Source organism: Micromys minutus (assembly GCF_963924665.1).
Source record: "Micromys minutus genome assembly, chromosome: 3".
Classification (NCBI taxonomy): Eukaryota; Metazoa; Chordata; class Mammalia; order Rodentia; family Muridae; genus Micromys; species Micromys minutus.
Genome location: NC_137972.1, coordinates 65,672,418 through 65,687,632, shown reverse-complemented (window position 1 = coordinate 65,687,632; position 15,215 = coordinate 65,672,418). Strand labels below are relative to the sequence as shown.

The following is a 15,215-nucleotide window of genomic DNA, read 5'->3' as shown; positions in this document are numbered from 1 at the left end:
TGGTGTCTCTTGGATTAGTTCCCTCAGGGTCCTGCTCCAGGCCAGGGTATCAAAGGGCACAGGAAATAGGGTGGAGAGCAAGACAGGGGTTCAAGGAGGAAGGGGCTGTGTAGAAGCACTGGGCAGGGCTGGGCCTGGAATTCGGGCCGGCTTTGTCTCTCAAACAGCTTCCTGCGCAGAATCCCCAACCTTGGGAGCAGCTGCAGACAGAACTCAGAGCTGAAGGACTGTCTGTACCTGTGCCTAAGGAAGTTATATAGGAAAGCCTGCTCTCAGACCAGACCTTTGAACACAGCGGTTTTCCCAGAAAGTGCTGAGTGTAAATTGCCAGTAACTGGAGACATCTGTTGGGTCAGTGGGCCTGTGGTCCCATAAGGGAGATTTTTCTGGTTGGCCTTGAGGGTGTGAAGCAGGAATCCCTACCTCTCTCAGCTGTTCTAGTTCTAGAAATGACAGCACCCCCCCCCCTTTCTTTCAAATAAAAAACCAAATAGTCAGGCCCCATGGTTTAAAAAAAAAAAAAAAAAGAGTCAGTTCCGATGTGTTTGCTTTATGAAGTCAACTCTGGATAAATTGTTTTATTGTGTTCTTCTGGCAATTTCATGGGACCCCCCCCCCAGTTAATTTAGAACTCTCAGTGTCAGTTGGGGCAGGTCAGGTTCAGCCGCCCCCAGATGCTAGCCGTCATCTCTTTCAGCCAGAACATTGGTGACTGGCAGCCCTTTCCCGGGATTGTGCTACCTTGCAGGCTGACTTTGAAATCAGGAGTTAGTCAGCTGCTGCAACCTGATTCTGAAGTAGCTGCTAGCGTGCAGAGCCTCAAGTGACAGGGTGCTGAGGGCTGGATCTGGTGAGGCTCAGAGCCTTGCACCTCAGACTGTTTACCTTTGCTCAGCCCCCCTGTTAGCGGGTGGGGGGGGGCACTGGTTTCCCCTGGTCTTCTCTTCACCCGTGACCCGAGTGTGCAGGTGGCAAGCTGTAATGCGTATTGATAGCGCTGCCGTGGTAAGGAAGGATAGGCAAATTCATTTCTAGGCCAAATCTGGGCTTTGAGGCCCAGCTCTGATGGGCATTGACTCATCATCTGAGATGGGCTTCCACACTTCAGGTCTCGGGGCTGAAGAGTCAGCATAATGTGAAGGCGAAGCTGACCCGAGTGAATGGTTCCTACCATTAGAGGACATAAGCATCTAGGAAGCACGCAGGGTGGGTGGGGGTGCACAGGAAGCGGAAAGAGCAAGGGGCACATTGACTACTAAACATGCCAGTGGCACCCTTCTCTCTCAGCTGCTTACAGGGTCCTGGGGGCGTGGGGTAGAGCTGCCAACAACGCAGCCTCCCCCGGTCCCGACGTCCTGCTGCCACCCAAGAGTTTCTTTTGCTCGGGAGGTATGTCCTCCAAACTCATCCCTGGGTAGGTGCAGGGCTTGTGTGTACCGAGCAACTGGTGACTCTCTGGGAGTAGCCACAGGGTCTCCACGAGTGGCTGCTGATAGCCGGTGCTGCCCCAGACATCACAACCTAGCCCGCTTGGCCAGAGGAGTTCTGAGGCTCCTTTTTGTGCCTGTTGCCCTCCCATGTTGCCCTTTTCTTTCTGGTCCAAGAGTAAACTGTTTCCCGGGTGTTTGCTACAGCCCTGGTGCCTGCCATTCTGTAGCTGACATGAAGAAGCCAGCTCCTGCCTTGACGGGATGTGGGATGACGGTGGGTAGAACTTGGCCTCCAGGCTGCCAGCGCCTGCCCTTACACACAGGCAGGTGTTCCAGATAGTCTTGGGGGGGTCCAGGCAGTTCCTCCTGCTGCTGCTCCTGTTCTTCTGTTGGGTCTGTTAGATATTTGTCACCTGTTACCTTTTAAGCCCGACCTGTTCTGGATCGGCTGTCGGGCCCATCATCCAGGGATGCCCTCGAACAGAACTACTTGCTGGGTGATTCAGGGTCTCTAAAGCCTGGAGACTTGCCTCAGAACAGCTGCCCTAATTGGGAATTGTACTTTGTTGCACTTTGGGGGTTTCTCATAATCTGAGCAGTGCTATCCCTCCATCCCCCATCCCCCCATGGCTTTAAGAGAATCTCCTCAATGACAGTCATGTTAAGAGAGATGGCTCAGTGGTTAAGAACAGGGAACCTAAGTTGGTTTCCCAGAACAGGTGTTAGGCAGCAGCATCTGAGTTTCCGGCCACCAGTGGCACCTGCACTTACAGTCAGGCATAGACACACACACACACACACACACACACACACACACACACACACACACACACTAGAGCTCGAGAGTTAAAAACAGAGAGCTGGGGAGGGGCAAGTGCTGTAGACTAGAATACAAATGAGCCTACATAGGAGGTTGGCCAGGAATGTGCAGATAAATTACTATTATTTATTACTGATACAGTGTTTTACACGAGCCCAACTTGGCCTGAAATGCACCAGATAGTCCAGGCTGGCCTCAACCGAGGGCAATCTCAGCCTCCCCACCCCCAAAGCTGGAATCACAGGCATGAGGTACCACTGCCAGTTGAAAAGTGAGTATTTAAAGTCTGGCTTTTGATTCTTATATTTTGGCGTGCTGGAAATGCAATCCAGGGCCTTGTGTGCTGGGCAGGTGGTACACCGAGCTGTTCTTTTAGCCCCCAATGCCTAGTTTTTAAAGTTTACATCACCCATGGGTAGCATTTTCTATTTTTAGTCTTTTGTCTTGTGCACTGTACATGCACACATGCAGAAGTGTTCAGGCCACAGCATGCATGTGGGTGTTAGAGGGCAGTTTGGGGGACCCTCCTGTCACTGGGTTCTCCTTTGACTGCGGGATCCAAGAATCTGATTCATGTTGTCAGGTTGGCATGGTGAGAGCGTTTGCCCACTGTACCATCTTGCCAACCCCATCATGACTAGATCATTTTCTAGTTAACATGGATTATTTGAAGAGTGGGGGGAAGCTTGACTTGGCTTAGGTTATTTTCAGTCTTTCCTGTCTTTTTGTCTGTTCAAGAGAACCCTTCTCACTTCTGCACAGATAGGCAGGTGCTGGCACAACTCCATAGTGTTTATCCAAAATGGTTTGAGCGTTTGTTCTGGGCTCGGTCTTCCTCACTTCTGTGAAACTTGGTGGCCTGTCTATAGCAGACCACAAGGAACAGCCGCTTTCTGTGGTCCATGTGTTCCATAGTTTCCTTAACCATCTATTGAAAAATGCTACTTATTCCTGGGCTTCAGCTATGCTGATCAGTCAGTCAGGCGTGGATGCATCCTGTAAGTGCGCAGGTGTGCACACATTTGTAGGTGAGGCACTGTAAGGTTTAGAGGACACAAGGATATGCAACGGTGGGGGCTGGTCCTCCCTCCTAATGGGCAGATACTGCAGCCACCTTTGTAATCTAACGTTGCCAGTCTCCCAGAGAGGAGCTTTTCATGGTTGTCCTGAGCAGAGGGGCAGAATGGCAGTGTCCTTGTAGCCTGACCATCTGGTGAATAAAAAGTACATTTGATGGGGGGGGGGTTGGGTTGTTTGAGAGACCCACTGTATCTTCCTTATGAACCGTGTTTCCCCAGCTTTCCGCTGGCCTTTCCAGTCTCCATGAGTCCTATATATTGAAGGTAATGATCGTCACATGCACGCTTTCTGTCAGTCACTTACCTTTTTACCTTTGCTGACAGTGACTTTGTCCATGACATCCCGTGTAGTCCGCTGATCAGCCTTCTCTTTCATGGCTTCTGCACTTTGATTTATATGGAAGGAACTTCTACCCAGGTATTACTATAACACAGTTCTATTCCTGGTTTCATCTTTCACGTCCAAATCTTTGACAACTTAGACTTTCTCTTAATTTTAGAAACTGGAACCAGTGCATAAAAGTTGTATCTATTTATGCAGGGCCATGGGTTGCACTGAGACCCTGTAGACTTGATTTGTAGTGTATGTAATGCATGAGGTGCAGTGTGAACCCCTACACTAACTGTTTTAATACCTTTTGTGACTTCCCTGCTTCCCAGTTTCTGGTCACCGGTGGCACCTGCAACTCACAGGCACAGACACGCCCACCAAGACGCAGACACACATATTTAAAAATAGTATAAATCTTAAAAATAGAGCTAGTGAGGTACAATGTTTGATGGGACAGCCACTCTGGGTGTTTGGGTCTAGCTCTGACCTCCAGCCCACCCCAGCAACTAGTTATCAGCTGCCACAGTTACCTCCTCAAACACGGTCCCTTCACAGGGCTTTTCCAGCTTAATTTTCCAGAGTCGTTTTAGTAAGAAGTTATTCCATACCCAAATTACCACAACTAAAACACCAACTCCAGGAACATTCCTTACATCCACTGCAGAAATTGCCAAGACACGTATTAGTTCAAGGTGGGTTCTGAGGTTCAGCAGCAGTCTCTCTTCTTCTGCAGCCTGATGGCTCACGTGTGATTCAGGGCTATATACATGAATTGTCTTGGAGGTCTCCAGCTGATCAACCCAAGTACTTAGCTGTTTGCTGAGCTAGCTGTGTTAGGAGGGCAAGTGGGCCTTCCTGGAGTGAAGACTACTTCAAGGTATTCTCGAGGTTGAAGCTACAACTGACCACTAATAAATGACAGCCCACTCTGGAATGGAGTAGCCAAGACTGGGAGCCTTCAAGGTATAGGATCTCATAGATGCTTTTGACCATTCTGCTTTGCCTCCTGACTCCCACACAGATCCCCTAGGCCTACAGAGGGCTGATCTTATAATAAGGGATACTTCATAAGGTCGATGGACCTATCTGCATTTTCAGGATCTCCTGGTTAGAGGAGCATCTTCTGCAGTCCCTCTCTTCTCCCTCAATAAAAGAGCAAGGCAGGCTTCCAGTTGGATGCTGGGGCTTGTACAGTAAACCTAAACCGAGATCAAGCCGGAGGTTGCTCTACCCCCCTCTCCACCACCATCACCGCATACATGAAGCAGGGGTGGGACAGCAGCCAAGTCTCTAAAAACACATGGTACTCCCGAGAGGTCCGCACAAGGCAGATAAGCATTGTGGTTTGTGCAGGTGCTGCTGAAGGCAGGAGACACCCGCCTGGTGGGGAGGAGTGAGTGGCAGTGAGGCGTAGCTAGCTATCTGGCTGGTGCCTGGTAATGGGACGTCCCCCTTTGGGCCGGGGAACCCAGCTCAGGCTCTGAGCTAGAACGCATCTGCTCCCTTCTGCTGCGGGACAGTGCGCGCCCAATCCCAGTGAGGGCTCTGGCGGGCGGAGAGCCTCTGCGGTCGCTTCCCCTCCTCCAGTCGGCTTCACAGAGAACATGCTGTTCCCGCCCAAGCCTGCGGCTTGGGCAAGAGCGTATGGGACGTTGTGTTCCCTGATAAGATGAGGCAATCACGCTCAGCCCGCGCCTTGCGCTGCTTGCTGCTACCAGCGGCCTCGCGGCGGCGCCAGGGAACATTTATGTAACCGAGTCTATGGCGCGCCAAGTGCCCGTGGCCAGTCCCACCTCCCGCTAAACCCTAGGGCACACTGTACCTCCTCGCCTCCCACAAGGCTCAAGTGCCCCCTCCCCCACTTCGCACCGTGCATTTAGGGTCTCTATTTGGTAGCTCCTCCCCAGCCTTCACTTGGCGTATACCTTCTGCCTCTTGTGCCTCTAGGCACTTCCCACACACACACCACGTGCCACCAACACTGCCTAGCCTTGACCCAGCCCCCTACAGCGGTTGGCCTTCAGTCTCCCTTCCTCAATTTCTCCGCCCACCTGGTCGCAGTGTCTCAAATTCAGTACTCAGCGCCCCCCTTTTCAAAGCCTAATCCCCATCTTGCCCTGTGCCTCCAGTCACCTCCCCCACTCCCAGGCACGTGTATGCACCCCTATCGGCTACTTAACACCCTGTTCCCTTGTAACTTCTGAGAATAGGGTGCCCCTCCCCCCCCAGGGGGTGTTGGGCGGCGAGCTTTGGGATTCTTCAAAAAGGCCAGCTTTCTCTGGTGATCTGTTTTCTCTAATTCAGCTACCTGCTTGGGAGGGCCAGTGCCTTCTTTTGAGTTAGACCACACCTTGTCCTTGCCGCAGATGCTGGATTCCAGCCCTCCATAGGGGGTATTGGGGCTGTTGATTTAGCCCACCCCACACCTTCTGCTCTGGGAGGTAGGTCACTCGCTGGGGTGCTGGGCTACCTGCCCCGCCTTCCTTTGCCTCTGTGGTGTGTTCCATGTTGTTTCAGTTCAGGTTCCCCACCCTGAGGCCAGTCTTTAGAACAGTACTTCAGAGTGATGCTGGGGTATACCTCCTGTAGGCACCTGAAACCCTTTCATAGGACCACGGGATAAAGTTGTGTAAACTACAATAACATTACCTACCTTTGCTCTTCATAAAGAGTTCAGTGAGTGGAAAATTCCAGAGGCCATGGGTTAATCGATGGCCTCACTTCTCTGGGCAGCTACTGGAATGTGTGCTTGGATTTTGTTTTGTGTTGTGTTGTGTGTGTGTGTGTGTGTGTGTGTGTGTGTGTTTGTGTTTCCTAAATACAATTCCTATCAGGGGCTGACATAGACTGCTAGAAGCTCTGAAGTATGGAGTGTTATATCACCCACCCACCCACCCACCCATCCTCCATTCTGCCTATTAGTGCCTGCAAGTCTCCTCAGTAGCCTTGGATATTACCACTGTGGGTGAGCACCCAGCTTGAGCTCCTGTAATTTCTGTCCGTAGACTTAATTGGGGGAGGGGGAGTCTGATGCAGGCATAGAGAGCAGGTGAGGGGTGATCATCTCTTGGGGTGAGGACTATGTTGAGGGTCCTGTCTTGAGCATGTTCTCAGTGGAAGTGGGGGAAGACCTTCCCACCTTCCTCTCTGTAAGTAAGCTGTCTCCTCAGAGCCTGCCCTTACCTCAAGCCCTTACATTACTTGGCCCATCTGTAACCATCTCATAGGCTTCCAGGGATGCAAGCAGAAAGATCCCAAGAAGAACAGGGATCCAGGACCACTAGGACATAGTTCAGTCTGAGTTCAGTGGATTTTGACTCCACCCCCACCCCAATCTGAGCTGGGGACTAGCAAGTAAGAATAAGACATTGGAACATGCCAGGCCTGGTGCCAGAGCCGATTGTGTACAGCATCACCACGTGGCCCTTCTGTGAGAGCAGGCTAGCACATCCATTTCCTGTAGCTGCCGTAACATACGACCACAAAGTGGATAGCTGAAAGCGGCCGAAATTTACTTTTCAGATTTCCTGAATGAAACCAGGAATCTAAGAGCAGGATACTGGCAGGAGTGGTTCTTTCTGGAGGTTCCAATAGAGAGTCCACTCCCCTGATTCTCTCTCGTATCCAGGGCTGGAGCAGGCAACTCAGAGCTCTGACCTTCCCGGCTCTTACTGCCATGTCTCGCTCACCAAACTTCCCTCTTGTAACTCGTAGTTTCATCTCAAGATTTTTTACCTTAATTATATCTACAAGGTTTGTTTTTCTCTCCTTCCAAATTAGGCCACCTCACAGGTTTGGGGGAGGGAGGGTTAGGGTTTGGCTGTATTTTTTCATTGCTCCTCTCGCTGCAAGCAGTTGGGAGCTTGTCTGGTGTCATACCATCATGTGTCTGACCTGACTCATGTAATGCCAGGCCTCGCCAAGGTGCTGAAGATCGATAGGCCTTGTAGAGTATGACATTTTCCACTCTTTTCTGGACAAGACTCCCCTCCTGGAACCAGTTAGCAATGTATATTCAACATTACCATTTCTTTGACCATGGTTGGGTTAAATAGTTTTAAGTTGTATTTAAGCATCTTTTTTGGGGAGTGAGGGGGTATGGTGATGCCCAGGAATGGCAAGGCACCTGTAAAGATCAGAAGATAATTATTAGGAATTGGTTCCCTCTACCATGTGGGTTTGGGGGCTGGAACCCAAGTCATCAGGCATGGCGAAGCAAGTACCTTTACTTGTTGAGCCATCTCTTGCAAGCCCTTCAACACCACATTACTCCTTACCGTTATTTTCTTTAAAAGACCTGCAACAGAACAAAGCTTATAATAAAACTGTGTTCAATTCAGTACTGTTCCCCTGATCTGATCTCTGTTGTCCTGTTGGGTACTGTAAAAATATATAAATTATTTTAATCCTACTGTGTATCTCCCACCATTTTCTTGAAGGGCAGGTTTTCTGATAGGCAGTGGGGGGTTTGTCTGTGGCACTGATCCTGCTCTGTGATGAAACCTAACACTGGGTTTCTGTGACTGGAACTATCAAGTTTGATAGACCTGCTGAGGCCTATGCTGGGATCCTGGTGCTGTTGGGAAAGAGAAGCAGTTTTACATCCTAAAAGCACCTAGAGCCTTTGGGCTTCTCACTGGCTGTGCACAACCATCTGGTGTTTTGCTGTGTTTTTGATTTGATCATTGCTGTCCTGTGTGCAGTGATCCTATATTTTCTGTAGCTTGTCGTCACTTTTTTTTTTTTTTTAAGTAATCCACCTTCCCCATGTCCTTAAGTTTATCTAATATCTTATTCCTGCTTTCTGCACAGAGCTCCTAGGATTATACCTCTGTGCACCTTTGGGCCTTACAGAGTTGCCCCTCCAAACCTCCTCCTTGCTCTTGGCTCATGGTTTCCTCATTGGTTTTTGCTGGAGTATATGAGATGCAAGTTCATGCTGCTCTCCAACACGTCCAGCCTGACGCACACACGCAGCATCTGTCCTGCCTTGCTCTGGTGGGGATAGCCAGTGTGCCTCTTTGGCATACCACCTATTAAGTGGCGAGGTCTCCTTTCTTACTTGCTGCGGGAATTGTGCATAAATTCTCCTAAGGGGATGTTTTTCTGCACATAGCCTCCCTACCTCTGCCCAGTTTCCCCATCTTACTCCCCCACACTGCACACACTGGCAAGTCTATTTGTCATTTAGCAATGTTTTTTTTTTTTTCAATTTTTTTGTTTTTACATTTTACTAGTCTATATCTCTTCCTACATGTTTTTAACCCCTGTACTGATTCCTGGAGCTTTCAGCTTTTAGCTCCTCACGGTGGGGGAGGTTGTTTTGTTTTTGTTTTGTTTTAAAGCTAGGAATATTCTCGAAGCACATCCTGGAAAATAGAGTCCCAAAGCATGGGCAACCAAATAGTAGCCATGTCCCAGGTTGCTTGGTTTTGAAGGACCTGGGTGACAGGACAGTGGACATTCACATATTTTGTAGAATTAAGAAAAAAAAATTTTTTAAAGATAGCTCTTTCTTCGAGTATATTTCTAGCTCTTTTGAAATTATTTAATAAGAATATTTTTAATATCTCAGTGGAGTGTGTGAGTGTGTGCCTGTGCGTGTGTGTCTTCTAAACTGCTTTTTATGATTTCTGTTTGTCCTGTGCATGGCATTTCAGGTTCTGTTGAGCGTTCTCACTAGAAGTTGGGGTAATACCCTGTTGCTGTCTGCTAGCTTCTCCCTCTACAGTTGGTGGCTATGTTGCCCCACCCTTTCCTTTTCATGTGACTGGTTTTCTTGGGCTGTCAGGTGACCCTGAGTGTCTGTTAATATTTAAGGTGGACATGAGGGTGCTGTGGGTTTCTGTTGCTGGACTCGTGTGGCAAGGAATCGGAGAAATAGGGAGAAAGGCAACTAACTGTGACTCCCCCAGTACCAGAGGAACTTCATTCTGGAGTGCCCCAGAATGCTTCTCCCTGAGCAGTTGATGAATCTTTTCTACCCCCCACCCCATCTGTGATAAAGAGTTTGGGTAAATGCTAGTGTGTGCCTTGATCTGAGCAAGGGGTACATCCTGGTCCATTCAGACTGAGCAAATCCCCACTACCTCTAGTCCCACTGTGGTTTGCCTTCTGGGGTATTCAGGGGCCTTGTCTGTCATCCTGTTTTGAGTCTACAAGAGCTTGTTGGAAGTTTGAGCACCACTGGCCCTGCCTGGGAGCTTTGGTGGCATCCAGCCATGTTCTTTCTTCCTCAGACCTGTCATCTGCTTCCATCTCAGGTGTGGGTGGAGAGCTTGGCACGGGATGGGACAATAGGCCTTGGAGGATGGTGGTCTGGATCGGTGGTGGGGCGTGGCCGCGACTTAACCTCTGTTTTGTCCCCCGCAGGTGAGAGGCCTTTCGCCTGCAGCTGGCAGGAGTGCAACAAGAAGTTTGCACGCTCGGACGAGCTGGCACGGCACTATCGCACGCACACGGGCGAGAAGAAGTTCAGCTGCCCCATCTGCGAGAAGCGCTTCATGCGGAGCGACCACCTGACGAAGCACGCACGCCGCCACGCCAACTTCCACCCGGGCATGCTGCAGCGGCGCGGCGGGGGCTCGCGGACCGGCTCACTCAGCGACTACAGCCGCTCGGATGCCAGCAGCCCCACCATCAGCCCGGCCAGCTCACCCTGAGCGCCCACGCCCGGACCGCGCCTCCTTGCCCCTTTGGTAATAGGAAAGCTGAGCGAACTTGAGAAGTACACAGCAAAACAGTTTTCTTCACCTCAGGTGTCAAATTTTTAACAAAAAGAAAAAAAAAATCTCAAAAAAACAAAAACACCACCCACAAATTGCACAATACAGCTATCCACGAAGTTGAGATTCAGCGGTGTTGAACCCCCCCTCCCCCCTCTCTCAGGGATGAACGCGGTCCACGAGGTCAGTGAGGGCACGCATGCCTTTCTGCCGCCTTACTTTGTACATAGATTTGCACTCTGGAGTTTTCTGTGAGGTTTAGGATTACATTGGGTCAGAACAGGACAGCTGGAAACAGATGTGGTCACTGATACTGTGTTTTTACAGCAGACCTCCAAAGGCCTGTGACCCTCTCCTGCCTACCACTCAGTTGTGGTCCTCTGCCCCTTGGCCTGGCTTAGAGCACAGGTAGGCCTGAAGGACTGACTGGCCACCTCACAGGGATGTGGTAAGCCATGACAGACCACTTGCCTATGGAACTGAGGAGGACATCTGCCTTCTAAGGCTGGACCTGCTTGCCTGCCTCCAGAAACCCTGAGGGAAATGGAGGCCAGATGCAGACCCTGCCTAGATTGGCACATCACTGTTGTCAGCAACCCTTGGAGGCGGCTGGGCCCCACCTGCCCTACAAGAAGGCTCCTGGGACCTTCACTATCACACCATGTTCTCAGACTGGGAAATAGTGCCCTGGGCACGTTGTACTGAAACTGCTTCCCCCCAAAATTGGTGTTGTTTTATCCAGTTCCCTAAGCTCCCATGCCCCGGGCCACTGGACAGGACCACCATGGCCCCTCTGCCTCTTCAGTCTGTGTGTCCTGCCGCACACACTTCCCACAGGACTGACAGTGACAAAGGCATTGTCAGTTAACTCCTCTGAGCAGCACAGCAGGTGTTAGAGGAGATGCTGTTGGAGAAACAAGGATTCTGCTGCTCTTGGGGATCCCGTATGAAGATTGTGGGAATCGTTTTCTCAGAACCTTGGGTACAGACTTAGCAAACCCACAGCTCCACACTGTTGCATTACCCACTTTTCTCTCCTGCTTCTGCCTCCCCTGCCCGGAAGCACCCAGACCACAGCTAGGATGCAGAGTGGGTTAGGGCAGGGGTGGGTGGCCTGCTGGTCGGACAATGGGAGTCGGAGCCAGGCTTGGCCTGTTTCTCCTGGAGCCCAGCCCTGGGCTACATTGGCTTCAGGTGCTGGGCCTCGTTAGCAAGACCATGTTCTGGTTGCTCCTTTGCAGATACTTGGAGTGTCATCTACTCCCACCCTGCAGAGGCCCAGGCATTTCTTCCCCATCTCCCAAGAACTGGGGCCTAGGAACACAAAGCCCCAGGATTGTGTGTGTGTGTGTGTGTGTGTGTGTGTGTGTGTGTGTGTGTGTGTGTGTACAAGTATGTATTGGGTGGTGGGTGGGTTTGGGATGGATATGGGTTATCTTATAGAGACCTCTCTTCATTTTGATGTGGAGGATCGGCCCTTGTGACTCAGAGGGTCGTAGATGGGCTTCCTGGGCCCAGTGTGCCTTGGTTGTGGTCGTTCTGCCTCCACCCCAACCCTCACACAGTGTGGGGGTGCAGCACAGGGAAAACCCAGAGACCACGCCCAGCCGAGTCTTCAGTTTCTGGCTGTTGTCATATGACTCCCATGTGGATGTTGGGCACCCCTTTCTAACTATCTGTGTCAACTATGAGAAGCTAATGGCATACAGTGGTTTCTGGTGGCACAGTAGGTGCTGAGTTAGGCTGTGGCATTGTTGCTGCCAAAAGCAGGCACAGTGGGTGGGCTTGGTCCCTGCCCTGGTCCAGTGCAAAGCTGGTAACAGCTCTGCTTGCATTTCATCTGGGGAAGAGAGCCGGATATGTGGCCAGGACTTTGACTGAAGGGGAACCCTGGGTGCTTGGGGTGTGGCGATCTTCGTGCTGAGTTCCAAAGTGTAGTCCCTCCCAAAGTCATTTGTGTGAGGCAGAGAAAGCCACATTCTGAACACATTTCATGTCTCAGGAATACACATTCCAGATTCAGGAATTTTATTCCAAAGTCCTTTGGTGCACCTACATCCATAGTTCTGTTGACAGAGGCAGCAGTGTGCCCCAAAGGCCAGCCAAGGTCTCTCCTTGGGAGGAGCTTGTGACCTACCTATCCACCGAGTCACAGCCGGAGGCCTTTCTAACTCCACCACTGTCTGCACATAGGAAGGATAAAAGGACTCTAAGCCCCATCATCTTGGAATAAAAGAAAGAGCTGGTTTGTTTTAGAGCGGGTTGGGGGGAGGGGGAGGGAAAGTGGGTGGGCATAGGCTGTTTCCAAAGAGAGCACTTAATTTAATTTTTCCTCTGAATGACCCAGGGCTGTTCCATCTGATAGATGGAAGGGTAACGTTGCCTTAAAACAGAAATATGCAGGCGTTGGCTATTTTTGGCAAATGAACGTGTCTTCATTCCCAAAGTGGTTCTCCTTTAATGGAAGGGTGTAGTCCTTCAGCATGGGGCCAGGGCAGCCCTCTCAGACCCCCTATATCATCTGGGGCTTCAGTTCATCTCATCAAGGGGTGGGAGGAAGGAAGGAATATGATTGGATTCAGTTCCAGTGGCTTCTCATTAGGTTCCCATCTTATCATAAATAGGGATGCCTTCTAAGATGCACTGTCTTCCTGGCCCGGGTCTCAGGCAGGATCTTTTGAGTTTTTGCAGTTTATGGCCATATTTTCTGGTTTCAGTTTGACTGAGGAACCCATAGGGTGCTCAGGAATAATACTGAAAAGTCAAATCTTTCTTTTTGGGATGGGAAGCAGAGATCCCACAATGAAAGTGCCTGAGTGAAGGGAGAGTTCCCCACAGCAGTGTCTGAGAGGAACTCTGGACTTCAGCCACCAAGGGGCTGGAGTTCAGCTCATGTCCCAAATGAGAAAGTCCCTCTTTGCATCAGCCATATTACGGGGCCACTGTCGGTTCCCCAGTTGCCTACTGAATCCTACAGCCATACAGAAAATAGCCCTTTCCAAAGAGGGCCTTCGGTTCTCTCTCGATAGGTGCTACATAGGGATGGGCAGTGATGCTCTCGATGGGAGTGTGGCCCTGGAGGTGCCGTCCCTGTGTCCTGCCACGCCCCCTACTCACAGGACCTGAGATGCAAAGGGTCCCCACCTTCAGCCCACACCATCGAAACCTTGTCCCAAGGCCAACCTTGGGGCAGGTGTGGCATTCACCAGGGTGCAGCTTCCGGTGCAAAATCCTGCATCCCGGCAACCCCAGCGAGGGGATGGTTTAGATGTGGGGATGGATGAGGGAAGGTGACATTCTGTGGTCCCAAGAAAAATGTGGCAGAATGCAGAGGTTACCTTTCAAGAGGAATGCCTCCCCGCCCAGCTTCGTCCAGAAGACTGGCCCTTGTCTTGCCAGAAGCAGGTGCTACAGTGGACCGCACAGGGTCACAGCATTTCCTAAAGGCTTCATCTGGGATCTCCACCAAGCAGGGGCACCGTCCACGTGAGACTAACCTGAGCAATAGCTTGGCCTCATTCTCAGCTCCTGACTGTGGCTTTGTTTACGAGGCTACCTATTTTGACTTCTGACAGGTGTTACCGATTGTGTCCCCCTCCACCCCCCTTCACAAAAGGTCATTTGGTCAGAGACAATGCTGGAGGGTTATGTGTAGCCATGTTGTGATCAGTAAGAAATGCTTTGTAGGTCACCCACTTTTTTTTCCCCTGTCCAAAGTTTCCATCTGTCTATCTTGGTGGCTGTATCTTTCAAAGTTAAAATCCAGACGTTTGGCTCACTGTTTTGAAACCAGGATGGCACTAGAAAGAGCCAGGTCCTATTACCAATTTTCTTGGTCCTGAGTCCTCGAAGGTTTGTCCTGGGCACGGTGCAGAGCATTTTGAACCCTACCATAGATGCTCACACAGTCTGGCTTACTGCGGACACAGACCTGAGCACTGCTGAGGGAGAGGCCCCAGTCCACCAGGGAAGGGAGGCTTGCGTGGTTCCCTTGACCTCTGGAGGGTTAGTGAACTTGCTCTAGGACTCTAGCCCAGCCCAGTTATAGTGTCTAAATTACCCCCCCCCCCCCCCATCTCACACAGCTTTAAAACTTCACTACTTTTATTTAGAAACAAACAGGATGGTGGAGAATGCACCTCCTCCGCATTCCTGGGGGTGGGCAGGAAACAGGTCAGGGTGAGGGCGGGTTTTCTCTTGTGCTCACTCGCAGAATGCCTGTAAGCCAGGTTGCCTGTCCCCGTACTGAGAGCCCAGACTTAGGAGAATTCCTCCCCCAGGAGTAGCTAGATCTACTTCTCTTGTGACTCAGACGCTGCCTGGTCATCTGCTCCAGTGGCATTCCTGACTTACAATGTCTCCCCTAGTATGTGGGTGGAAGGATCTTTCTGCACCACCACCACCCCCCCCATTGCACACTGGAGAGGCCCTGGGTGCCCAGTGTGGGGACCCCGTGGACAGTACTATAAGGCTCCCCTGCTTATGCATCGTGGGGTCAAAGCTCCTGTCGCTCCTTGGTGACTGGAAATCCCTGCTATGGTTTTGTTGGACAGGCCCAGGCAACTGCTTCCCATCCAAAGCCATCGGTGGAGCCTCTGTGGGATCCTCTGCCAAAATCCCAAGGCAAAACCCAAGGGTCCAAGGCCATTTCCGTCAAGTTCCCAGTTTCCTTTTCCATAGGAACTTTTGTTTTCTAAAACCTAGCTCCCAACATGCTTCCAAAGGCCATGTTCCATCTTTCCTGCATCACTACAGTGAAGTATTACAGTGTACAGTTCCCTACCTGGCCTTGGCTTGCTCGGATAAAACTTTGTTATGTATTTTGTAAGG

General features: G+C 50.8%; 1 protein-coding gene across 1 annotated transcript in view; it reads left to right on the top strand.

The window, feature by feature from the left end:
- The window catches only part of KLF13 (KLF transcription factor 13), a 47,941-nt gene extending 35,301 nt beyond the window's left edge, over positions 1 to 12,640 (top strand). The window contains exon 2 of the mRNA XM_080914578.1: positions 10,033 to 12,640. Within this exon, the coding sequence (XP_080770704.1) occupies positions 10,033 to 10,322 (290 nt within the window). The 3' untranslated portion in view covers positions 10,323 to 12,640. The remainder of the gene's footprint in view (positions 1 to 10,032) is intronic.
- Positions 12,641 to 15,215: the final 2,575 nt, after the last annotated feature.